General features: G+C 41.8%; 1 protein-coding gene across 1 annotated transcript in view; it reads right to left on the bottom strand.

The window, feature by feature from the left end:
* The window catches only part of CHN2 (chimerin 2), a 164,998-nt gene that overhangs the window by 88,147 nt on the left and 49,441 nt on the right, over positions 1-27,410 (bottom strand). Inside the window, exon 2 of the mRNA XM_072328614.1 lies at positions 6,195-6,233. Within this exon, the coding sequence (XP_072184715.1) occupies positions 6,195-6,233 (39 nt within the window). The remainder of the gene's footprint in view (positions 1-6,194; positions 6,234-27,410) is intronic.

Genomic DNA, 27,410 nt, shown 5'->3' with positions numbered 1-27,410 from the left:
CTTATTACATGCTGCACTCAGAATAAATGAGAAGAGTAAAGAGCTCTTTGAAATGTCTGAAAGGATTGCCAAGGCTGATCACAGAATCCTAGAATGGTTTGGGCTGAAAGGGACCTCACCTAGTTCCAATGCTCCTGCTGCACGCAAGGTTGCCAACCACTAAATCAGGCATTAGTTTAGATTGTCCAGAGATGATATTGCTATCACTGGAGAAGCATCAGCATTTCACAAAACAAAGGGAGGAATGAAACAGTTTATTCCAGATGTTCTTTCAGCACAAAAGTAAGAAAAGAATGTTAGCAGTCTCCAGCATAGATTCACCAAGGGGAAATCATGCCTGACCAATATAGTAACCTTCTAGGATGTTATAACTGAGTGGGTAGATGAGGGGAGAGCAGTATGTGTTTTCTACCTTGACTTCAGCAAGGCTTTTGGCTTTGTCTCCCATAACATCCCTGTAGGCAAGCTTAGAAGTGTGGGATAGATGGGTGGACAGTGAGGTGAACTGTGAAGTTCCACAAAAATAATACCAAATAATACTTCTCTATTTTGAGGGTTATGGAACACTGCCCAGAGAGGCAGTGAAATGGTCCTTCTCTGGAGATACTAAAAACCTGGTTGAACACTTTCCTTCATAACTTATTTAGGGAACCTGCTTTAGTAAGGAGTTGGACTACATGATCTCCAAAAGTCCCTTCCAGTCCCTACAGTTCTGATTCTGTGAATGTCTAACAAGAGAGGGTGGTTATACAAAAAAAATTTGAAAGCAAACACAGAAAAGCAGATATTGATAGAATGCAGTCTAATCAATCAGTTCAGGGATTCATGATGGGTATGAGAAGGACAAACCATCCTAACAACTGTGTTTCGCACAGCCTGAAGAAGACTGCCATCATTCTCAAGTAATTAATCTGCACAATAATCTGAACTGAGAAAGATATCTAATTTAGAAATACAACAGAGGAAAATAAACTAAGATTGCTACTATACAAATGAACAATAATAATCTACATGCTATCTTAAGTGTGCAGGATGAGAAAAGGGCCCCCAGGTAACAAGCACAGCAGAATCTGTGACTGTTCATAATCACAGAAAACACTGCGAATGAATGAATGAATTCAGATTTGGTTATATTAACTTTAAGCAGAAAGGCAAACTGACAAAGAGACAGCCCAGTAGAACTACTGGAGAGAGATGCAGAACCATTAGAATGAAGGAAAGAAGACAAACTGGGAACAGAAAGAAAGGACTGAGACCCATCACTGGCATGATGGTGAGAGATACCAAGCAGTTCAAGGAGAGAGAAACAACAAGAACAGGCACGAATACTCAGAAATGATGCTCAGCAAGACAAGGGTGGAGGAGACGAAAACAACAAAAGGGCAGGTAAGTGAAGAGCTAGGAAAGACAATATTCCACAGAATGGGGCATTACAGAGGAAAGCAAATACAGTGGTCTAGAAAGCTGTGCTCTTCTCCAGGAAGGTTCTCTCCTGTTACTACTTCAAATGATTGCTATGTGAAAATCTGCAGATGAGATATGAATACAAGTGAAATATGATGGCTAAGGTGACTCGATAAAAACGTGCCCTAAAGCTAAGTTCCAATGAGCAGACACCTCATTAAGTGACCTCATTTCAGAAACACAGAACATCCCACAGCTCTGCCTGATTTCATTATATTTGCTGGGCACTCACCGCTTAGACTGACACACTGCTGAGACCTCAGCAGAGTCCAGTGGATGGTCAGAAGTTCAGAAAGATTTTGACCCTCCTCTATTCACTTCCCCCGGTGACATCCTAGCCTTGATTTTCTGCCTCATTTCTCCCTCATCACTGCTGAAAATCTTAAAAGAGAATCCAATTCATAAGGATATGGTTGACTGAAATAATATAAAAACATACTTATTTAATACAGTGGTAAGCAGTGATTGACATCTGACCCAGTCTATCTCAGCATTTAGAACTGTCAGGCAGGTTAGAGACAAACTCACTTTGCTTATAAAAAGGATTACGCTTGATGCATTGTTATTCTAGCCCAGAGAAAATTAACCTCACAAGAAGTCAACAGCACCCAAAAAAGAACAGTGTATTATTACTGCTTAGAGAACAGCATCAGACTGGAAGTAACTTTCTGGTCCAGCATCAGATGCAAGTGAAATGCATAGCACTACTAGGACAATACATTGAACCAAAATGCAGCAGTGCAATAGGAAAAGAAAAAAAAAGAATCTTTTAAATGTCCCTTGGACAATTTTTATCAGCTTAATAATTCAAATAGCTTGCCAACATTCACAGTATCATAATCACCTGGGAGTGCACAAAGGTAGCAAAACTTTAATTGATTATAGAATATCTAAGGGAAAAATTCTTTGAGATATAAATTAACTTGTTAGAATACATACAGCTCTTCTGTTCCAGAGAGAAGCTGAGACTCGTCTCTCAGAATAAATAAGGTAAATTCTCTATTCTAACACTGGCTGATAAAATTAATGCTTCCTGTTTTATTATGCCAGCCACAGTGTCAGAGGCTGATGCTGGTGGCATGGCAGCAGAGGTTAAAAATTCCTGATAGTGTTCCATTATATGTTGTTGCCACATGACAGACGGCAGCAGAGGGGCAGTCTGACAAAATGGTGGCTGACATGAAAGTGCATATGAAGCAAAAATGTGACACTGAATTCCTCCATGAAGAAAAAATGGCGCCCACTGACATTCACTGACACTTTCTGAATGCTAATGGAGACCAAACAGTGGAAGCAAGCACAGTGAGATGGTGCGTTTCAGCAGTGACAACAGCAACATGAAAAACAAACCATGTTCTAGATAACCATGCACAGCTGTCATAGCATGAAATGAAAACTATCACAACCAGCCCATTCACACAAATCAGCAGGGATCTATGCATGTAGCTCAATAGCTGCTTCATTGCATTGGAAATGTTGGTTGGAATACTGCAGTTTGCACCAGGTGGCTCCCACAAACGCTGACACAAGAGTGGAAAGAACACTGTATGCAGGTTTGTTAGGACCTACTGAACTACAGTGAGGCTGAAGGTGGCAGTTTCTTGGATCACATTATTACTGTTGAAGAGATGTGGTGCCACTGCTATGAGCCAGGGTCAGAACAGCAGTCCATGGAGTAGCAATGTGTGAATTCCCCATTGAAAAAAAGTTCAAGTCACAGCCCTCAGCAGGTAACATGATGTGCAATAGGAAAGGGGGATCCTTCTGGATTTCCTGGGACCCAGACAAACCATAAGCTCTTAACACCACACTGTGACTCTGATTCAGCTGAAGGCTCAAACCATAGAAGACAGCCTTTCACTTGAAACATGATAACACCAGCCCTTATATCAATTTGCAGACTGTGAAGCAGCACACCACCTGAATATCTGGATTTGGCTACTTCCAGTTTCCTTCTGTTCAGGCCAAGGAATGATGGACTGTGTGGGTAACATTTTCTTAGCAATGCCACTATCATAGCAGGTGTGAAATAGTGGGTCACTTCTGCTGGTGCAGATTTTCAGAAGCAGGGCATGCAAGCCCTTTTTATTCATCACCGGTGAAAATGTATAGCTGATAGCATTGGCTATATCAAAACAGTTTCTTAGCCGTGAGTTTACTATATTAAACTCTTCATGTTCTTTGTATCTGTTGTAGTTTCCACGGAAATAAACAGTAAGCATTACTTTTGGAGCGACCTAAGTATTTTAGACAAGAACATCTAATTATAAGATCTGCTCTGTGTAAGCAACATAGAGGTGACATGCAGAAGTCAACCTCTTCTGCCAGAGAAGGCGGACTATCATCACCAACATCTTCATACCTTTTTCAATCTGCAGTGTGCCAGCAACTTGAGCTTTCTATTTTAACTCATCTATGACTACTGCTCAGTGACGCTCCAATGGAGAGGAAAAAATCCAATAATTGTTTTTATAAAGTAGTGAAGAAATGCACTGCCTTCTGCCTGACAATGCCTTATAGAATTCCTTAGTTTTGTGGCTCTGCACCTTGCCATACTACTTTACAACAGAGCACAGATCTGTGAAAACTACATTCCTTCTAACAGTTATTCATAAACAAGTGAATATCTTCTGAATTAGAACTGTGCATCTTTTCCAAATCCAGCTGAAACAAGCGAATTATACCAAATGAAACACTTGGATATTGAAAGCTGTTCTGCTTTGACTGGACTTTGCCCATGGATACTGTTTAACTGAATACTTTGCCTGCACAAACTGGAAAATCTGCCTTTGATTCAAAGCTGGAAGAGCTGAAGCACTGATAATTACGTCAATGAAAGACCACATAGCGCATCTATGCAGCTGTTTTAAAAGAAGTCTAAAGTATACGCAAAGTATTTTAATAGTATATTAGCAAACATGGAAAAAAAGTCACTAGCCAAAATACACATAAAACAATCGTTAAATAGGCAGAAAGCATTGACTGCTAAGAGTAAAATGCATGTACTCATCTAAACTTGATGAGACAGGAGGAGTCTGCATCACAGAATAATGCTATCGTTGGTCATCATTTCTACAATTAATTGAACAGATGATTTTTCTAGAGGAGCAAAGAAGTGCATTTTATCCAATATTGCAATGAAAAACATTAGTCTGTGTCTAAGTAGTATCAGCAATACATCTCTGTAGGCTTAAACTACTATGTGAATTTTGGAGCTGGGCAACCTTTTCCTAAGTCATTCATGCATGGTGTTGAGATGCTGACTTTGTCATTGCCACAATATTGGCACCCTACTTACATCCAGATAGGAAATTATACACTCATATTCTGTTAGTTCATCCTGTTGTGCTTTTGTTGTTGTTTGTGTATGTTTTAAAGTATTATCTGTAAACTCTCAGGCAAATGTAACCAAACTTTTTCACTGCATGCGCTGACCTGCCTGCTGCACAGGTGAGATGACTAAGATAAGGTATATAAAGGCATGTGCTTATTCCCTGTTAGTTTTTGCCAGTTTTCCTCTATAGAAAGCTCCCTTAGTGTCATTTTACATCCTGATCTCATCAGAGTCAATGACAGTTTTTCCACTGACTTTATGTAAGCTTGGTTTTTATACTAAAAGAACATACTCAAGCATCTACTTTTCTCCAAATACTCTTCAAAGTACACCAGGCAGGTCCAACTAAAATAAATACATTTCTGTTGACTTTTAAGGAAGTTTTTCTCATATATTTAATATACTGGAACAACAAAAACAAAAGTCTCTGGAAAACAGTTTTCTGAGGAGCAATCAATCATTGTAATTTAATGGTATACTCAAATTGCGGATGAAAGAATCCCAGTCTACTATGAGGTAAAATGTCATTCTCATGTAGGCGGTGCCTTGAAGTATACTGCAATGTGCACGAAAGCCAGCCAACAAGTATTTAGAATTGTACATGTATAGGCATGTAACTACTGTGTTCCTTTTTATTCTTCCATTTCCGTAATGGTGCTGCACTGTTTGAAGTTGCCAAAATAAGAGGGTCAGCTTTCATTTAGGATAGCTATGCATCTGAAATCAGTGGGGAAAAAAAACACACCCAAAGCTACATTTCCACTTAAGTTTCTGTAAGTGTCCAAAATAAGATCAAATCTAAAATCCATCTTTAACAAGGATTTAAAAGGTAATATTCTGTCTTAGATCTGTACTGATTTATTAAAACATACAAAGCAAAAAAGGGCATAAAATATTCATTTCTGAATTGCACTCTATGTAGATGACTACTCCAGTAGCAAACAGGAAGGTTCTCAGAACTGATCATAGGGTCACTACTTTCTAAACCACTTCAAAAAGCATCTTATATTGTTCAGGATCAAAAATATTATTATCTTAAAGTGAATCGACAACTCATATAGAAAGACAAGTACACTCAAATCTTCTGCTTAGTAAATGCATGAAGCATTAACCTCTACCTTTGGAGCCCCCAAAAGAAAAGCCACAAAACACAGATTTACACATCAGCGAGGCAAACCAGAGAATCTGTCACTCAAAATCCTGCTGTATTTGCGCTATAGGGAGGGACCCAGAAAGATTCAGATTTCACTGTTGTCTCATTTATTGTCCCATTTAGTAATTTCTACAGTCATATTGGACATGTATGGTTTCCCCCCCCTGCCAAAGAAAGAAAGGAAAAAGACATAACAGTGACATATTGGTAAGGTACTATTATTCCTTTTACTGGTGTACTTACAGTACGATTTCCATATTGGAGGCTGGTATTCTTCAGCATCTAAAATAGAAATAAAAAGAGAAATAAATCAGTCAGTTGGCCACTGGGTCAAGCTGTCAGCACGCATTTTTCTTTTGAGAGTCCTCAGTTTGTCAGCAAAATTCACATTTCTTTCCCAAGAGAGATGCTAGCTCATTTAGAGAACAGTTTTCTATGTGAGAGAAGAATATAAATTTCAACCACTTGTAGATCCTCTGCGCTTTTTCCAAATCAGTCAAATACAACAGGAATTAATTTCACTCCAATTTGCATATTGTTTCCTGACTCACCAGTATTTTTAAAGTAATTAACTAAACTGGTAGCAACATTCTTTGTTTACTTTACTCAGCATGATTAAGACTCTGGCTTCCACTACTGGCTTTCAATCAGGCTTCTAACCCCACTATTCAGATTTTAGAGTAAGTATCAGTGAACAATATATGCTTAACTAAAAAGATCCACAGCTCAGGTTGGACACTGATTTGACAGTTCCAACAATGAGATTCAATTAGACTTCTTCAACTGACTATAGGATGCAATTTGCATATTTTTTTGCAGAAACTGCATCAGCAAATATATATATATATAAATAAGAAGTTAGAAAGAGGAAGGATTGCAAAAACTGCAGCTGAAGACAGACAGAAATTGTCCTTGAGTGTCATGTTGAGTACACGAGACCACAAACCTCACTCCAGAGGGAGCTTTCTAGGCCTTCCCATGTGTCGCTTACACATTGAGAAATCACAGCAGAGGCCAGGCTTGAAGTACAAGATTTAACTAAGCTGCTGTACATCAGCTACAAAGGGTGGGGTACCATGAATTAGCTTGGCTCTGAACTGCCATGTTGCCAAACACTTTGAAGAATCGTTTGTAGCAGGAGTATATCATTAACCTCCTAATACTGTGTAAGTTAATTAAGGTGTTTGGTATTTACCAAACCTACTTAAGTTATGCTAATGTAATTCAATTATACTTGCATAGCTCATGCTCCCTGTCTATTTATATACACACAACCGCTTTAAATATATCCATGCAAAAGTTTGTTTACTAGGAATGTTAATCATTAACTACCATCTGCCACTTCTAACTCTATTGTTTAAAAAAAAAAAAAAAAAAAAAAAAAGAAAGGATAAAACACAGCAGTTATCACAGATATTGCCTGGAATAATACACTGCAACAATCTGCAGATATATTGATTAGGAAACCCGTTCAGTTCTGGTTTCAGCTGGATCCACTTCACAACTTTGGCAAAATTTTCAACACTTCCAGACTGACAGAGTTATATCACACAGTGGCAATCCAAGAGCAATTAGCTTGCAAATTCATTATACAGAAGGATTATTTTAAATTCTGTGAAGCTATTCATGAGACCAGTGAAATTTATTCATGCAAGAGCAGGTTAATTTTTTCTCCTCTCACACTATAATGGTAATACATCACTCAGGCTTTTTTTTTTATACATCTGTTGCTCTCTATATAGTTTACTATAAAACCATAATGCCGTGTATTATATTCCTATTCCACACTTCCATACTGCTGCAACAGGATTTCTGAATTTGCTTATTAACAGGTTGGGTTTGTTTTTTTTTTCCCAATAGGAGAAACACCGAGATAACACAAATATTGGATTATCTATACTTGTGACTCCACAAAGAAAATAATAGTGGGATCAACAATGAAAAAAAACTATCAGCTGTTGCTATCATCTTGCAAATTAATTAGAAAGAGCACATAAAATTGAACAATGGAATCTGTTCTACAAGCGGCCATAAAGTACTTCATTAGCTTCAGACAGACTGATGGTGTGGAAACATCACAGCCTAGGTAAAAAAAACACAATCGTTTTGGAGATAGTCATAAAACAAAACTGTCAATGGTTATGTTAGATCTGTCATGGTTATTAATCTGTCAGCCCAGAGCAGACAGAAACGAGTAACTGTAAAGGGCAGTACACTTGGAGGAAGAATGTGGGTCACCAGCTCCACATTCTCCCTCACCAGGTACTGCAGCATCCCCTCCAATTCCTCCAACTGATAGCATCTTAAAGCCCAGAGAACAAAACAGAGCTCAAGTGGCATTATTAATGCTGTTTATTGTCAAGCTATTGTGCATGGCATTTGACGGCATCCATTTGCCAGGAGATAAAAACAATTAGCTTAAATACAACCTAGAGAGAGAGGTCATGCTTAAGGATCAGGGAAATGTTTAGTGAGCTTAGTTACTAAGGTCTTGCTCCCTTTGTGGAAGAAGACCACTGGGCACCTCTGCAGGCATGGGCTGGCTGCTTTTTTGTTGTTGTGTTTTCCTAATATGTCCCTCTTCTACTCTAAGATGGCTCTACCAATTCAATTGTACATCATTCTCCTTCACTAGGGTTAGTACAGCATGCTCAGAGAGATTACCAGTAATAGTTGCAGCGGTCACTGCAGAAAGTACATGACATCTCAAACCCCTCAGCTTCTGTCTTCAGTTCTGGATGTGGTAACGATCTCAAGCAAGGGCCACATGCCTCAGTTTTGATCTACATACTTAGCCAAAATCAATCAACAAAAAAAATCAGACTTGGCACAAATGACAAGTGCCCTGAGTTATTATATTATATTCCTAATGTGAACTTCAATCATAACACTTACCCTAACTGTGATAGGCAGTACATGAAAAAAGGTTTAACTGACATATTCTTAGGTGATAAGACAGGTAGGTTCTCTAAATCACTGCTCTCTTGAGGGGTTCACACTTTCAACAGTGATGTCTAAATTCAAGAAGGAAGACTGCTAAATACAAGGTCGAAAGCAGCTGCCACAGGAGAAACTGAAAGCACAAAAGGAGTTTCAGTTCTGATAAGCTCAACCAAACGTCACATGATACACCTCAGTTTAGAGAGACTCTCTGAATGAACTATACAGTTTCCAGAAGTTTAGGCCACTTTTCTTATTTCAGGTCTTAATACCAACACTGTATCAGACATGCAAAAAAACCATGAAAATCCAAGGAGTCCTCACACTGCTCCCATACTGGAAAAATCTGAAGTAGCAAGATGGGCATGAGAGACTTCCATGAAGAGTCTTAGAGGTGATACCATTAGCTCAATCCTTCGAAACATAACAGTTGAAAAGGTCAGTACTTATTAGGCATGAGAAAATAACTAGAAGTTGGTTATACAAAGTGGCAATAGGAATGGTGAATGCTTCCAAGGAAGACAGAAGACTACTTCTGTAAAGGATGCATGATAAATGGTCTATACTTTACTTATATCCATTCTTGAGCAATTTATGAGGAACAAAGCTTATATTAATTACAGAGCAAACAAAGATATCCATAGACTTCAAGCCCTGTAGTTCTCCACACCTGGCTCTGAACCAAACGTGTCACCTTTCTGGGAGCAGTTGTGAAAGACACTGGAGTGGCTGAATTCCTCTTTACTGCTTCCTTCTACTTTGTGCAGACAACAGTGTGATACCATCGTTTGTGTTTTCATGTTACCAACACTGAGACTGACCTAGAAAAAGAAGCTCTACTAAGCTACCCATTAGAAAAGCCTTTAGACTGCCAATAAAGGTAATGCACTGGAAGGAGGTAACTGTTTTACAGGAAAGATCACAGATCACATCACACAACTCAAATATTTTTGACTTATAAATACAGTTTCCAATTACAAGGGGAACAGTAACAAATCTCCAAATGTGCCTTGACCAGTCCAGAGATTTCAAAAAGTACTGATCCTTGTAATACTAAAGAGTTGCATAGACCACAGGGGGACAGCTGCTGAAGGGTCAACATAACTCTCTGCTAATTTATTCATAGTCAGTATTAAAAAAAAAAAAAAAATTTAAAAAAAAAAAAAAGGAAGGAAGAAAACACTTTTTTCCCCTTTGCCTTTAATATAATATTATTTAAAAGATAAAATACATCTGCAAGCACTTGGATTTTCTGCCACCATTGTCTGAACTTCAGATTTCCTTTCCAGGAACAACTAATTTTAAAACTATGACCTGTGCGTGCAAGGAAAGACCCTTATCTATGAAGAAGAGCCAATTTGGAAGAGACTGGCTTGCTGGCAGTGCACAGATAAATGATTAACCGGATGAACAAGTCTAGTTACTAATTTCTTCATCTTCTATTGTTATTTTCAGTTCCAAGACTAAAACCTAGTAGTACTTCACAGCCTTTTAAATGCTTCCCTGAAAGAGGTCTTGCACAGTTTCACCATATACCACACTTCCATCATGACAGCTTTGTTTCCAAAACATTAAATGAGCATGCTATTTTTCTTATTTTAGATATAATTATATGGATGTAAGAATAACATACAACTCTTGACTAAAATGCCATGTGAAAGATCAGTGGATTTGTATACTTAAATGCACACATTTGTACTTTTCATTTCCCTTCGTACAACCAGGGCTGTATTGTACAACTGACTAGCACTGAGATCACAGAGCCACAGAATGGCTGAGGTTGGCAAGGACCTCTGTAGACCACCTCATCCAAGCCTCTACTCAAGCAGGGCCACACAGAACTGCTTGCCCAAGAGCAGGTCCAGATGGTGCTGAGCTGTCTCCAAGGAATCACAGAATCACAGAATCACAGAATTATAGGGGTTGGAAGGGACCTCTAGAGATCATCGAGTCCAACCCCCCTGCCAAAGCAGGCTGCCTACACCACGTCGCACAGGTAGGCGTCCAGGCGTGTCTTGAATATCTCCAGAGAAGGAGACTCCACCACCTCCCTGGGCAGCCTGTTCCAGTGCTCCGTCACCCTCACCGTAAAGAAGTTCTTGCGCACATTCGTGCGGAACTTCCTATGCTGGAGTTTCAGCCCGTTGCCCCTAGTCCTGTCCCCACGCACTACTGAAAAGAGACCAGCCTCGCCACTATAGCTCCCACACCCCAGGTATTTATAAACCTGGATCAAGTCCCCTCTCAGCCTTCTTTTCTCAAGGCTAAACAGACCCAGTTCCCTAAGTCTCTCCTCGTAGGGGAGATGCTCCAGGCCCTTCACCATCTTTGTGGCCCTCCGCTGGACTCTTTCCAAGAGATCCCTGTCTTTTTTGTACTGGGGAGCCCAGAACTGGACACAGTATTCCAGATGAGGCCTCACCAGGGCAGAGAAGAGGGGGAGGATCACCTCCCTTGACCTGCTGGCTACGCTCTTTTTAATGCACCCCAGAATGCCATTGGCCTTTTTGGCTACAAGGGCACACTGCTGGCTCATGGCCAACCTGTCGTCCACCAGGACGCCCAGGTCCCTCTCAGCAGAGCTCCTTTCCAGCAGGTCTTCCCCCAACCTGTACTGGTGTATGCAATTATTTCTACCGAGATGCAAGACTCTACACTTGCTTATGTTAAACCTCATCCGGTTTCTTACTGCCCAGCTCTCCAGCCTGTCCAGGTCTCTCTGAATGGCCGCACAGCCTTCAGGCGTGTCAGCCAATCCTCCCAGCTTCGTGTCATCAGCAAACTTGCTGAGGGTGGCCACTATCCCCTCATCAAGGTCGTTGATGAAGATGTTGAACAAGACTGGACCCAGCACAGACCCCTGGGGGACACCACTAGTCACAGGCCTCCAGCCAGACACCGCACCGCCAACGACAACCCTCTGCACTCTGCCAGTCAGCCAATTCTCGATCCACTTCACCGTCCACTCATCTATCCCATACTTCCTCAGCTTTGTTATAAGGATGTCATGGGGGACCGTATCAAAAGCCTTACTGAAATCAAGGTAGACTACATCTACCGCTCTCCCCCCGTCCACCCAGCTAGTGACATCTTCATAAAAGGCCACCAGGTTGGTCGAGCACGACCTCCCCTTGGTGAACCCATGCTGAGTACTCCTGATAACCTCCTTTTCTCCCAGTTGTCTGGAGATGGCATCCAGCACAAGCTGTTCCATCACCTTCCCTGGGACAGAGGTGAGGCTGACTGGCCTATAATTACCCGGGTCATCCTTCTTGCCCTTTTTGAAGACTGGGGTGACATTGGCCATCCTCCAGTCTTCAGGCACCTCCCCAGTTCTCCAAGACCTTTGAAAAATTACAGAGAGCGGCTTAGCAATAACCTCCGCCAGCTCTCTCAGCACCCGCGGGTGCACCCCATCAGGTCCCATGGATTTATGGACATTAATGTTTCCTAAGCACTCACGGACCACCTCTTCCCTGACTAAAGGGAAATCTCCCATTCCCCAGATTCTCTCATCAACCACCGGGGACTGGGATTCCTGGGGGAGAGCCCTTTCACTAAAGACAGAGGCAAAGAAGGCGTTCAGTATTTCCGCCTTCTCAGCATCCCCCGTTACCAGAACACCCCCCTCACTTAGTATGGGGCCCACATTCTCCCTAGCCTTCCTTTTGCTGTTAACGTACTTAAAAAACCCTTTTTTATTATCCTTTATCTCCTTAGCTAGATTCAGCTCCAGGTGGGCTTTAGCCTTCCTGGTCGCATCTCGGCAGTCCCTGACTACATTCTTATATTGTTCCCAAGTGGCCAGACCCTTTTTCCACATATCGTGTACTTTCTTCTTTCTGCGGAGCTTGCACATGAGTTCCTTACTCATCCACGCAGGTCTCCTGGCACCTTTTCCTGACTTCTTAGTTACAGGGACAAGGTTTTGTACAGGAAGGTTTTGTATTCAACATGCCGTCCATCAAGACCCCCAAGTTCCCTTCTTCAAAGCTTTCTCCAGCTGTATGGCTGCTAGCAAACATAGCTGCATGGAAGGAGTAGTGAGAGAGCTTCTTTGCTAAGGGCAGTTGTTTTTCAACATGCAAAACATCTCTGCATTATTTAATTTCCACTAAGTGCTTAAAACGTAGCAATTACAGAAGCTCATTTTCATCTTATCGGGCCCCCTAATGGCCAGTAAGTTGGTTAGCAAATAGCTATTTTCATTTGATTTACCCTGTTGCAAATTAATATAGATGCATACACAACTAGCTCATATTGCATCAATTCTGGCTATTTTGAATAGGCACTTTTATGTGTGACTGTTGCATGGCAAATACATTTGGGTGTTATGGATACTTCTGTTCCATACAGTAACTGTCCTTACTAGCACACCTTTGACTACCCTCTGAGAAAGAATGCTCTTATTTTCCAAGTTGCAAATAATCATACTGTCAAACGAGTGTCTCTTTGACTCCTAACAAGCCAGTGTTCCACTGAAAAACAAACTTAATTCTCTTGCAGTTAATAATTAGTGATGCAACTTTTGAAAACACTTCAGTGTGTCAAAAGCCTTGTTTAATGTTTCATTCAGACATACATTTGCCACCAGCACACGGAGACTAAAACACGGAAAGATACTTCAACTTTTATCTTAATGAGATAGTTCACCTTCCAGTCTAAGACACCACAACAGAAGCAATCACACTATTTGTAACATGCATGATAACTGGCATATTCATTCACATGGCGAGTACTTCCCACTCTGTTATTCTGTTTCTAAAAAATTAAGCAAGGAACGTGTGATTTAAAATGTCAAAAAAACACATGTAAAAGGGATGGAGGTGTATCCTGCACAGTGATCAGGCTGAAACAGTAAGCTTGTAATACACACAATATAAACTGACAGCTATTTTGTATCTTTTGCTTTTGTATACCATAAACCTGTGATCAGAAACTACTGATGTTGCAAATGAAACTCATTTACTCAATTATACCAATCAGTCTTCCTAAATTGTGCTCTCCTGCTTTTCAGATTTCAAATTATTATCTTCTGTAGACAAGTGGGCAATCCATAGAAAATTTGGTTTTACACACATATCTAGGTCACTAAAATAAAAGATCCAGTGCGTGGGTAAATGGTTTAGAAGAGTTATCAAGTATTAAATAATACTGTGAAATAGATGATCTCCAGCACATTACCGGGAACCTGAATTATTTGAACACACATTTAAACTTACAACGAACAAAAAGCTTGAAGAGACATATTCTGCGATTGGTGAGTGCTGTTCAGGCTGCTACAATCATCCAACTATAGCAGTGTTAGAAGTTTAGTTATAGAAGTGTTAGACAAGTCAGAGAACTAGAAGCCCATCTTTCAAAATCTCAAAAGGGAGAGAACGAATAGGTACAGCTCTCAATAGTAGGAGAGGGAAGAATATCTGTATAAACCTATGTTTAGAAGTCCTTCAGGAAAGCAGTTTTTCTTGGGGATACTCGGTGAGGCCCAAGAAATACAAGGAAAGAGGCTCTTCCAGATGGCAAATCAAAGAACCCGACAGGCGATCTGAATTAGCTGATACGAATATTCTGAATGCCTTGAATATTTTCTGGGAAATCCCTGATTTATAGTGTAGGGTGGTATCCACACTGCCTGACCTCAGGCAGGCTTTTTTCATGCTGAATCACTTCTAATCTATTTGATTTTGGATGGCAGTTATGACCCTCCACGATTTAGGTGCTTTGAAGCATTTCGCTCACAGAACAACAATTAAGAATTTCATCATTCAAGGGATCACAACATTGAGTGTCTAAAAACTAGAAAAGGAAGATGCTGGGAAAAAACAACAACAACACAACAAACCAAACACACACACACAAAATATCTCCTTCATGCCTGACTGCCAAAAAATCTGTTTTAGTTAATGGCTGCCATTAAATTTAATCTGGTCACTAAGAACTAAGCCCCAGTGCTTGCTACCATTATCCAATTTAATGCCGGTGTAATTAAAATCTAATAGTTATTTTCACATTTTCATGTTTTTAATCTAGAAAGCAGAGGTGTCCAGAAATTAAAATGGCACAGTCAGGGCTCTGCCTGACCAAGAGATTGGCATTGCTTTGGTAGGAATAAACACAGGACATAAGTTAAATCACATCACATTTGCAGAGCTTGTTTCTCACTCAGATATATTTTAGCATCTAAGTAATGACCAGTTAGTTCCTGGCTAAAAATCAAGACCAGGTAATCAGTTGGCATATATGAGAATAGTTTCACTGAAGCAGTTTTATCACCGTGCAGAATGTGACAACATATTTCCTGTCATTTACTTATAGCAATTTAAATAAAAAACAACCAGCAACCCTGCAAGTTGGCAACCTGGACTCAGCAAAAGCAACCCATGCATTATATGAGAAAGCACATGACTGAAATAACTGCAATGATGCAAAGTAAATAAATAAATAAATGAATAAATAGCAATAAAAGGGTCACTGTGATTACAGTGAAATATTTCAATTAGAACATTTATACTGAAATAGTGTCAGCACGTTCCCTGTTCCAGAAATGCACTCATAAATTGACATGATGCCCATTTATCTGGCTTGTCAAAAGATTCAGTACATTCCCTGAAAACTTATTAACCTTTAGCAAAATCCAAATCGTTGCTTTTGGTAACTGTTATTTTTGATATGCATCTTTTCATAACCTCTCTGACCCTCCGGGACAATGGAAAGACCACCTTTAAAATAACATGTTAACCAAGAGCACAGGTAGATTTAAGCTGGACAGTAAGAATGGGTTCTCCCCTCAATTCACTTTCCTTTGCTGTAAATTTTCAGCTATATAGGAGAATATTAGAATTGCACATACAAAGGATCCTGAATTGCCTCAGTTTACAGGTAGTATGTTTTAATGTAAGTAAAATACATGCTGATTACTTAGATTTTTTGGCCACAATGTCAGTTCTGCACTGGTTCATGTGTTTTAGCTGTCCTGCAGAAGACAGAAGAGGGGTGGTGAACAGTGTTTGTTAAGGTAACAGCTTTGGTTCTCTGACACTGTGTTCAAGAATATGTAGTCTTATATGATATATACAGACCCACTAAAATCTTAGATGTACATTATTCCTCAAGTTCTTTAAGCAGATACTGGTCTATTGGTAAAGAGTTGTAATCGGGTTATCTAGATTTATCCGTGATAGAGGCTGCTGCCCCTAGAAGGGGAGAAATGAACAAAAACAACGGCAGCAATCTAAGGAAAGAAATTATTTTACTAAATACGAGACACAATATGATACAATATAACTACAACTACTATATCAAACAAGGCAGAGAAAAAGAAAGAGAGAAAAAGAGTCCCGGAGAACCGGGGGCCTACTGCAATCTCTAGGCGACAGGCTGGAACGTTGCTGATAGAGCGAGACGGCAGGGATGGAGCGCTCCAAAGCGAAAGACAGGGCGAAAAGAGGGACGTTCCAGCCTGGGAGCGAGATTATATGTGTGTCCTCCTCCTCTGGTGATTCATCTCTGGCCGCGTTGTCCCCTGGGATATGTAGTTTCCTCCAAGGGCTGAGTACTCGGGATGCTGCCATTCCACAGATCTGGAGCATGAACCTTCCACACTTCCGCATACCCTCTGTTACACTTCCACATACCCTCTATTACACTTCCACATACCCTCTGTTACACTTCCACATACCCTTTGTTACACTTCCACATACCCTCTGTTACACTTCCACATACCCTCTGTTACACTTCCACATACCCTCTGTTACACTTCCACATACCCTCTGTTACACTTCCACATACCCTCTGTTACACTTTCTTATACCACCAAAACAGTTCATACCGCACATGATGTCATGATGTAGAATATTGACAGCACAAAACCATGACATTCCACCCCTTATTCTACATTATTACATCATGGTTACACAGATACATGGAATTACTGACTGCACTCCCCCAGCATCAATTTGCCCTGTGGTACACACTGAACATCCCCATCCTTCTGCATCACCCACCAGGTGCACCCAGGTCCCTGGGCAAAAACAGTTCCACGGACAGGTTTGCCATTTCCAGAGGCTGGAAGGACCCAAACAGCTTTTCCCAACATGCTCTTCACATGCACAACAGGGACTTTATCTCCTTCTATGGTGTGTAGGGGACTAGATCGGCTAGGACCATCGCGATTGACAGATCCTCTAGTATTGACCAACCAAGTGGCTTCTGCCAGGTGCTTCTCCCAGTGCTTAAATGTTCCACCACCCATTGCTTTCAACATCGTTTTTAATAACCCATTATATCGTTCAATTTTACCAGAGGCTGGTGCATGGTAGGGAATATGATAAATCCATTCAATGCCGTGCTCTTTAGCCCAAGTATTTATAAGTGAATTTTTGAAATGTGTCCCATTATCAGATTCAATTCTTTCTGGGGTGCCATGCCGCCACAGGACTTGTTTCTCAAGACCCAATATGGTGTTTCGAGCGGTGGCATGGGGTACTGGATATGTTTCAAGCCACCCAGTGGTTGCCTCTACCATGGTAAGCACATAGCATTTACCACTGCGAGATCGTGGCAAGGTGATATAATCAACCTGCCACGCCTCCCCATATTTATACTTCTGCCATCGCCCTTCCTCCCAGAGAGGTTTCATCCTCTTGGCTTGTTTGATTATAGCACACGTTTCACAATCATGAATAATTTGCGCAATAGTGTCCATAGTTAAGTCCACCCCTCGGTCTCTGGCCCACTTATATGTTGCGTCTCTTCCTTGATGGCCCGAGGTCTCATGGGCCCATCGAGCTAGAAATAGTTCGCCCTTATTCTGCCAGTCCAAGTCAATTTGAGCCACCTCAATTCTGGCTGCTTGATCTACTTGGTGGTTATTTTGTTGTTCCTCTGTTGCTCGACTCTTGGGCACGTGGGCATCTACATGACGCACCTTTAGGGCCATATTCTTTGTTCGGGCAGCGATGTCCTTCCATAGTTCAGCGGCCCAAACAGGTTTACCCTTCCGCTGCCAGTTGTTTCGTTCCCATTGCTGCAGCCATCCCCATAAGGCATTGGCCACCATCCATGAGTCAGTATAGAGGTAAAGCACTGGCCATCTCTCCCGCTCAGCAATGTCTAGGGCCAGCTGGACAGCCTTTACCTCTGCGAATTGGCTCGATTCTCCTCTTCCTTCTGTGGCCTCTGCAACTTGTCGTGTAGGGCTCCACACAGCAGCCTTCCATCTGCGATGTTTCCCAACAAGGCGGCACGATCCATCAGTGAACAGGGCAAAATTCTTTTCGTTTTCCGGAAGTTCATTGTATGGTGGGGCCTCTTTGGCGCGTGACACCTCTTCTGCTGGTGATGTTCCAAACCTTTTACCTTCAGGCCAGTCCATGATTACCTCTAAAATTCCTGGACGATTGAGGTTCCCCATTCTTGCTCGATGTGTAATCAAGGTAATCCACTTGCTCCAGGTGACATCGGTAGCATGATGGGTGGAAGGAACCTCCCCTTTGAACATCCAGTTCAGCACTGGCAGTCGAGGTGCCAGGAGGAGTTGTGTTTCAGTTCCAACTACTTCGGAAGCAGCCCGAACCCCCTCATATGCGGCTAAGATCTCCTTCTCAGTTGGAGTGTAGCACTCTTCAGACCCCTTATACGCTCGACTCCAAAATCCCAGGGGTCGGCCTCGGGTCTCTCCTGAGGCTCTTTGCCACAAACTCCAAGTGGGACCTTTCTCTCCAGCAGCAGTGTAGAGGATGTTCTTTACATCCTGTCCTGTCCGTACTGGCCCCAAGGCCACGGCACGGGCTATCTCTTGTTTTATCTGCTCAAAAGCCTGCTGTTGTTCAGGGCCCCATGTGAAATTGTTCTTTTTCCGCGTTACGTGATAAAGGGGGCTTACAATGAGGCTGTAGTTTGGAACGTGCATCCTCCAAAAGCCCACCACACCCAGGAAAGACTGTGTCTCTTTCTTGTTAGTTGGTGGAGACATGGCAGTGATTTTGTCGATCACATCTGCTGGGATGTGACGACGTCCATCCTGCCACTTGATACCTAGGAACTGAATTTCCTGGGCAGGCCCTTTTACTTTGCTTCGCTTAATAGCAAAGCCGGCTTGTAGAAGAATGTGAATTATTTGCTTTCCTTTTGTAAAAACTTCCTCTGCTGTATTGCCCCACACAATAATGTCATCAATATACTGCAGGTGTTCGGGAGCACCACCTTGTTCCAGCACAGTTTGGACCAGTCCATGGCAAATGGTTGGACTGTGTTTCCACCCCTGGGGCAAACGGTTCCAAGTATACTGAATACCCCTCCAGGTGAAGGCAAACTGTGGCCTACATTCTGCAGCCAAAGGAATGGAGAAGAAGGCATTAGCAATGTCAATGGTGGCATACCATTTGGCTGCTTTTGACTCCAGCTCGTATTGGAGTTCCAACATGTCTGGCACAGCAGCACTCAGTGGAGGTGTTACCTCATTCAGGCCACGGTAGTCTACAGTTAGCCTCCATTCTCCACTGGCTTTACGCACTGGCCATATGGGGCTGTTAAAAGGGGAATGAGTTCTACTGATCACTCCCTGATTCTCCAGCTGACGAATCAAATCATGAATGGGGAGCAAGGAATCCCTGTTAGTGCGGTACTGCCGTCTATGTACTGTCTTTATAGCAATTGGTACTTGCTGTTCTTTCACTCGTAGCAGCCCCACAACAGACGGGTCCTCTGACAGGCCAGGCAAAACAGACAGCTGCTTAATATTGTCTGTATCTACAGCAGCTATTCCAAAGGCCCATCGATAGCCCTTAGGATCCTTGAAATGCCCCCTTTTGAGGTAATCAATACCCAGTATACATGGAGCCCCTGGACCAGTCACAATAGGATGTTTCTGCCAGTCTTTACCAGTGAGACTTATTTCGGCTTCTAACACAGTCAACTCTTGAGAGCCCCCAGTCACTCCAGAAATATGGATTGGTTCTGTCCCTTCATGACTGGAGGGCATTAGAGTGCACTGTGCGCCAGTATCCACCAGTGCCTTATATTCCTGTGGTTCCGATGTGTCAGGCCATCGAATCCACACAGTCCAATAAATTCTATTATCCCTGTCCCTCCCCTGACTGAGGGTAGGGCCCCTCTATTGGTTACCTGTGATAACCGGAGCAGCTCTACTGGTGGTTAGTCTATTCTGTAGTTCTCTCACCCGTGCTCGCAGTACAGAAGTAGGCTGGTTATGCCACTTCCTCATGTCCTCTCCACAGTCACGTAGGTAGCGCCACATGGAAACACGTGGTGGAATTGTACTGTTATTCCTTGCTCGAGCTGGGAAGCGTGTGCGTCTAATTGCCGAGACTTCTGATCTTACAGGTGAGGAGTAGTGTTCATCACCTTTAATTAGTTTGATCAGTTCCTTTAGTAAACTTCCTTGATCGTTCTGATCTTCATTGGACACTGCTGATACCTGTATGGGTTTGTCACGATTGGTCAATGGAAATAGTTTCTCGTGCATCTCATCCAGCCGGTCTTTTACTTGTGAGATGGCAGAAATAGTGGCCGTGTACAGTGGGGACAACTGATGTTCGAAGTATTGAAGTGTCCTAATCAGTTCACTAACTTCGGGCCTTCTGTTGTGGTCCACATATTCTTTACACGTTGTTGCCAGTGATGACGCGTATTTCTCTGGTGCTGTACTTGTAAGTTTCTGCCATATGTCAGGATCGGTCTTCACATTCTCAGGATCACGTTCGTTTAAATTCGCAGGGTTGTACAACAGTTCCACCATGGCCATTTCCCTCAGGTACTGGATACCACTTTGGATTGTATCCCATTTAATAACGTTAAGCTTCAAAGCTGCCTTGTAGGGGTGCCTTACTTTCACAGCTGCTAAGAGTCGCTCCCAGAGGGTGGCATCTTCATCTGAACATCTGCTAATCTCTCTGTCGATAGCTGTGTCTCCGGAAATGTTTCCTAGCTGGCGTGCCTCATTACCATCTAGTGACAGGCTGTGGGCCCCGTTGTCCCAGCAGCGAAGCAACCAGGCAAGGATACCTTCGTTTTGACGCCGTATGAACTCCTTTCTTGAGCCTTGGATCTCAGTCAGCTTTAGAGGTCGACGATAAACAATTTCCTCCTCATCAGCCTCTTCTTCACGCCTCTTAGTCTTTCTTTTTGCCTTTCTCGGTGCCGATCCAGACGAGGTACCTTCTTCTGCTTCCTCTTCTTCTGCTCCTCCTTCTCTTCGTTCTAGACGCGTGGACACCCGTCTCCATTTCTTGCCTTCCACAGGGGCAACTGATATTGCTACTGATGCCTCCCGTGACTGATTAGAGTCGACCTGGATATTATCTTTGTTGGTCTGAATCTCAGATCGGAAACTCTCTCTCTCCAGAATAGTATTATACAGAGCACGGTATGCGTAAGCCAAACCCCAAATAATGTTTACCTCCTTAGATTTCTGACCCAAGTACTCACTTAATTTCTCAGGGTCCCTCAGGTGTTCAATAGTGAAATCCCACGACACTGCGGGTCCCCACGCTTCTAAGATCTTTCCTAAACCTTTCCATATTCCCTGCCAGTCAGCATTCTCTGGTTTTGGAGGAGACTTCTGCATAGAACGAATGTATAGGAATACATATACATTCACTGATATTGATAACATGAACATGAGTATGAGACCAAGAATTAATATTACCTCGGCTGTTGAAAAGCGTACGACAATCTGAGAGTACAGCCTGTACACTGGATTGAACATCGTGGTGTCTGTTAAATTAGCTATTCCATCTGGAATGTATGTGCCGACAATTAAATTATACCACACTGCATATAAGTACCAGGCAGGTGTCTCCATCACGGTTCTTATTAGGTTATATAGATACAGAATTCCGCAAAAAGAAAGCACGTATGGACAATATGTTGAGAGGATCATGATTGCTTTCAATCCCCTAAACAGAGCGACTGGAATGAAGAGTGGGTTCATAGCTGATAGTAGCTAGCAGGCCCTGTGAAAGTCAGAGCTAACTAGCTGTGCTCTGAGAGAGCAAGAAATCTCTTTGTTTTCTTTACAAAAGCAAGATAGTAATGCTCAGAGTGAGCAGCTAGCTCAGACTGTTGACAGTTCGTCTGGAATTTCAAGGTCACGCTCTCAGTGAGCAGCTATGAAAAAATAACACTCCTGTAACAAAGCTTTTAGAGAGCAAAAAGAGAGTTGTTGTGGAAGCTAAAAAAGCAGCAGATCTAATCGAATCAGATTGCCCGCATTCTCCACCAAGATAATGTAATCGGGTTATCTAGATTTATCCGTGATAGAGGCTGCTGCCCCTAGAAGGGGAGAAATGAACAAAAACAACGGCAGCAATCTAAGGAAAGAAATTATTTTACTAAATACGAGACACAATATGATACAATATAACTACAACTACTATATCAAACAAGGCAGAGAAAAAGAAAGAGAGAAAAAGAGTCCCGGAGAACCGGGGGCCTACTGCAATCTCTAGGCGACAGGCTGGAACGTTGCTGATAGAGCGAGACGGCAGGGATGGAGCGCTCCAAAGCGAAAGACAGGGCGAAAAGAGGGACGTTCCAGCCTGGGAGCGAGATTATATGTGTGTCCTCCTCCTCTGGTGATTCATCTCTGGCCGCGTTGTCCCCTGGGATATGTAGTTTCCTCCAAGGGCTGAGTACTCGGGATGCTGCCATTCCACAGATCTGGAGCATGAACCTTCCACACTTCCGCATACCCTCTGTTACACTTCCACATACCCTCTATTACACTTCCACATACCCTCTGTTACACTTCCACATACCCTTTGTTACACTTCCACATACCCTCTGTTACACTTCCACACAGATCTGGAGCATGAACCTTCCACACTTCCGCATACCCTCTGTTACACTTCCACATACCCTCTATTACACTTCCACATACCCTCTGTTACACTTCCACATACCCTCTGTTACACTTTCTTATACCACCAAAACAGTTCATACCGCACATGATGTCATGATGTAGAATATTGACAGCACAAAACCATGACAAGAGTATAACAGATCCTTCTAATTAGGCTTATTTTCCTTGTGCCTGAGGAGAGCATGAGACTATTCGTGTGCAGCCTAGAAAGCCAATCGTACTCTGGGCTGTATCAAAAGATGGGTAACAAGCAGGGTGAGGGAAGTGATAGCCCCCCTCTCTCTGCCTTTGTGTGGCCCTGTCTTGTGTTCAGCCCTGGGGTCCTCAACATAACAAGGAAAGGACATGGACATGCTGGAGCGGGTACAGAGGAGGGCCATGGAGATGACTGAAGGACTAGAGAGGGACTGAAGAAGTTAGGACTGCTATTTAGCATGGAGAAAGAAGGCTCTAGGGAGACCTCACTGCAGCCTTCCAGTACCCCAAAGGGACCTGTAGGAAATATGGAGAGGGACTCCTTATCAGGGAACGCAGTGATAAGACAAGGCATACAGACTATAAACTAAATGACAGCAGGTTAGATGTATGAGTGGTGAGGGACTGGCACAGGCTGCCCATAGGAGCTGTGGATGGCCCATCCCTGGATACACTCACAGCCAGGTTGGATGGGGCTCTGGGCAGCATGACTTAGTATAAGAGGTGTTCTTGCTCACAGCCAGGAGGCTGGAACTAGATTATCTTTAAGGTTCCTTCCAATCTTTACATGATTCTAAGGGCACAAATGTTTGCTTTTGACTATTCAAGGGTAGCAGTAGTTCTAGCCCAGCATCTGTCTGTGGCTGCTGTTCAACAGCTTTCCAGGGAACATCTCAGCCTTTGCCACTCAGGCCTACACTTGCATCTCTCTGTATGCAAAAACAGAAGTATTTTTAAAGCCAAACACTGAAGATTCAGAAGCAAGGGGAAGCCCAATAGTTCACATCAAACGAGAAAGCCATGTGATTTTAAGTTGGTAATGCATAAAGATCTCAAAATTACTCTCAACACAAGGGCTGCTCAGATACTCATTGAACTCACTGAACTATGCAGCCTACACACAATTTCAACACTCAGCAATGGGATCTACCCTTCAAAGCAGAGCACATGTTAGGACCTGCAGAAGAATAAAAGATTAGCAAATAATTAGGTCTTTCCTTGACTTCCTTTACAGGTCGCACAGCATTTGCTGCAATATTTGCTTTTATACTGTATTAGAGCATGAAAAACAGGAAAAACACCACCCACCTGCAAAGCATATTAATCATTCCCACAGCTTTCTGATAAAACTTGGAACAATCACAGCTCATAGGACAAGAAGAAATGCATTCTTTCAAGAGTATTTTATCCAAGTGTGCCAGTTACAATCCAGGCCAATTAGCTTATTATTTTATGTAACCATTATTATTCTTATTATTTTAAATAGCTTTGATTTACCAGTGTCAGACATTACCAAGGCACCCATCTTCTCCAAATGTTACACAAATACTTTGCAAGACTTTCTATAATACTTCCACACAGATTTAACAGCACTCCTAGTACTGCTCTTAGAGTTATTGATTTTTCATCTAATTAATAGAGAAATGCTTATCTTAAAATTAAGTTTCATAATATGTACTTCTATGTTGACACGGTACTTATGTCATAAAAACTCCACTTTTCTCCTGAAATCTCAGCAATAAAAGTTACTACCAGTATTTAACATAGCTAGAAAGCTATTATAAACCATTTCTTCTCAAATGAATATGGTTTGTGTATTGTTTCCTTACTCAGGAGGAATTTCAATTGCTTTGTGTAAGTTTGCAATTCTAACAAGATCTTTATAATACTGCCTGGCACTTTCACAGTTGATAATGAGTTCTTACAGTATCATATAACTTCAAAATACATTGTACAAAACACCATAAGATTAAAGATATGCTTACGTCTTCTACAACTTAGTTTGATCACAGTAGTGTGGCCATGCAAAACACCTTCATGCCTGGGCACAGGTGACAGTATTATTCATCTTTTCAGCTTCTAGCTTTGCACTTTCTTTAGTGTAACACTGTGGTCAATGTCATGCCACATTAGGCAAACCCTATGTTTCTATCATGTTTTAATTGCCAAAATTCAGAATGGTGCTCAGGGGAAAATGGTGGCCTCAGTTGTATCCATGCTTCTGGTGGCATTGAGTGGGAGGACAGAATTCAGCCACCTGTGATGTACAAAGGAAAATGTGACTGCAGCCTGGCTAACATGTAGATCTCCTATTCTGCAAATTTAGAAGAAGTGTAGAGCATGAGAATATTTTATGTAAGTATCTCAAAATACACCAAGGTTTGTATGCAATAAATATGGTGAAGGAATGAATTTACAGTATGAAAATGTATTTTGTTTCTGTGTGACCTGAGATAGGCTGGTTATCTCTGAAATTAAGTAGAAATCACTATTTTTCTTAATAATTTCTTTGGAATTGTTTTTTACCCTTGCAGAAGTAACAAAGAAAACTTGTTTCTCCCTTCTCTACACCCCACTTATTTTGCAGGGGCACTAAGAGGATAGCGAAGCCAGTACTTGAAAGCTCATACAGCAGATCGATGATCCTAAAATCTGGAGACTAAGAAAAAAATATCCTCTTTCCCTGAGTTACATTTAAAGATTTGCTCAGGTACCACAAATCTGAACAAATCTGCTTGCTCATACCACTGAAACAGTTTGTGTAAAGTCCATTAATTATGAATAAGGCTATGGCTCTGGCATGAAAATACTTATTTCACAACAGAGGTGCAGGAAAAAGAAGAAGTACTCTTAGCAAACATTAAACTTTGCAAATATGTTTGCTATGAGCTTAACAGCAGTTAAAAAATAACTGATAATCAGCCTAGAGAAGGGAAAGCTCTGGGAGACCTGATAGTGGCCTTTCAGTATCTAAATGGAAGCTGTAAGAGAGAAGGGGACAGGCTCTTTAACAGGGTCTGGTGTGATATGACAAGGGGAAACTAAAACTGGGGAGATTTAGACTAGATTTAAGGAAGAGGTTTACAGTGAGGGTGATGAGGGTGGTGAGGCACTGGGACAGGATGCCCAGAGAGGTGGTAGAAGCCCCATCCCTGCAGACATTCAATGTCATACTGGACAGGGCTCTGAGCAACCTGGTTTAGCTGTAAGCATCCCTGTTCACTGCAGGGGGCTGGACTAAATTCTGTGACAATATTTGATATGTTATCAGTAAATAGGTACACATTCTCCTGTGATTTATACTCTCCAAATGATGAAGTTCAGAAATCACGTATCCTCAATTTTTCTTCTGTGGAACAAAATCAGCAGCTAGTCTTTATGACCCAGGTCTGGCTTCCCATTTTGGAATAGCAAATGAGACAGAACTCCTTTATACATTTAGGCATAATCACAGCCTTTTAAACCAGAAAACCAGCTCACCATAATGTAGAATTACTAGAGATGCCATGGTCCCATGCCCAGATCCTAGAGAACATATGGAGTTATGTACAGCACACAGAAAATGCTTTGTACCAATTACTTCCTAGTCCAGAAGCTTTGTTCCTTGATAACATATCGGTCCCCATCTATCAGAACAAAGTTCAATTATTATTTATTGACATATAATTGAACGTGAGCATACTTGCTGAAAGACTCAAACCTGTCAGCTCAGTTAGACTAGTGGCACACAGGAGCATGGAGAAGGAAGAACAAAACAAATTCCAGTCAGTCCCTTGGAAAGATCTGGTAAATCTCCAAAGTGATATGATGCCTTTTTTTCCCCTTAAGCTAAAGGGAATGCTTTGTGCTGAGCAGGAACTGCAAGTCTTACCAGCAGACACCATCCTGCAGACCTGATCCTGTTTGGAATGAGTGAGCGCTCATCTCCAACACCACTACAGCCGTGATAGATATTTAATCTTGTAAAGAGACCAACAGGCGAGAAAGATCATCTTTAAAGATCTTTCTGCTTTTCCTCTATGTTTGTTACATCATAAAGGAGAGCCTGCCAGAACTTGTCAGATTACCCTAGCAGCTAAACTTCCCAAATACAAACCTTTTTGAGAATCTAGGGGCTGGTGCTGCTGGCTGTCTGCAGGTTTATTTGACAACACCATGGGTTTGTAACTAATTATCAAGTATGCTGCCCTACAAGCCACCCTTCTGAAGCTAAGCTTTTGCCAAGTTTTTGCTTTGTTTCATTCATATTACTTGATGCTCAGAGAGAGAGTGAGCAACAATAATAGCTTTGTGCACCAGGCACTATAAAAATATTCTACAGCTATAGAATATGTATTTATTTTAAAGTTTTGCTTCTTGGGTTTGTTATTTTCAAGGATAGTTGAAAATAAACCAGGTTGAGAGAGCTGACAGCAGAAAAAAGACCTGAATATTAAAAAGAAACACCTCTCAAAAGGCATGTACAGTGAGACTTAAAACCAATTTGTAAGATAAAAGCTCCAAACCACTTACTGTTGCCATCCGATAGCATCATTCAGTATTGCTTGAAATTCATTAATATGCTAGGTAATGTAAGTACCATGCATGTATACAGAATTAATTCTATTAATTTCTACATTAGGAAAATCTACTAAAAGAGGAGGAGAATAATTACAAGG

The sequence above is a fragment of the Excalfactoria chinensis genome, chromosome 2, assembly GCF_039878825.1.
Source record: "Excalfactoria chinensis isolate bCotChi1 chromosome 2, bCotChi1.hap2, whole genome shotgun sequence".
NCBI classification, from domain to species: Eukaryota; Metazoa; Chordata; class Aves; order Galliformes; family Phasianidae; genus Excalfactoria; species Excalfactoria chinensis.
The sequence above is the reverse complement of the archived record's forward strand: the minus strand, read 5'-3'. Positions and strand labels throughout refer to the sequence as shown.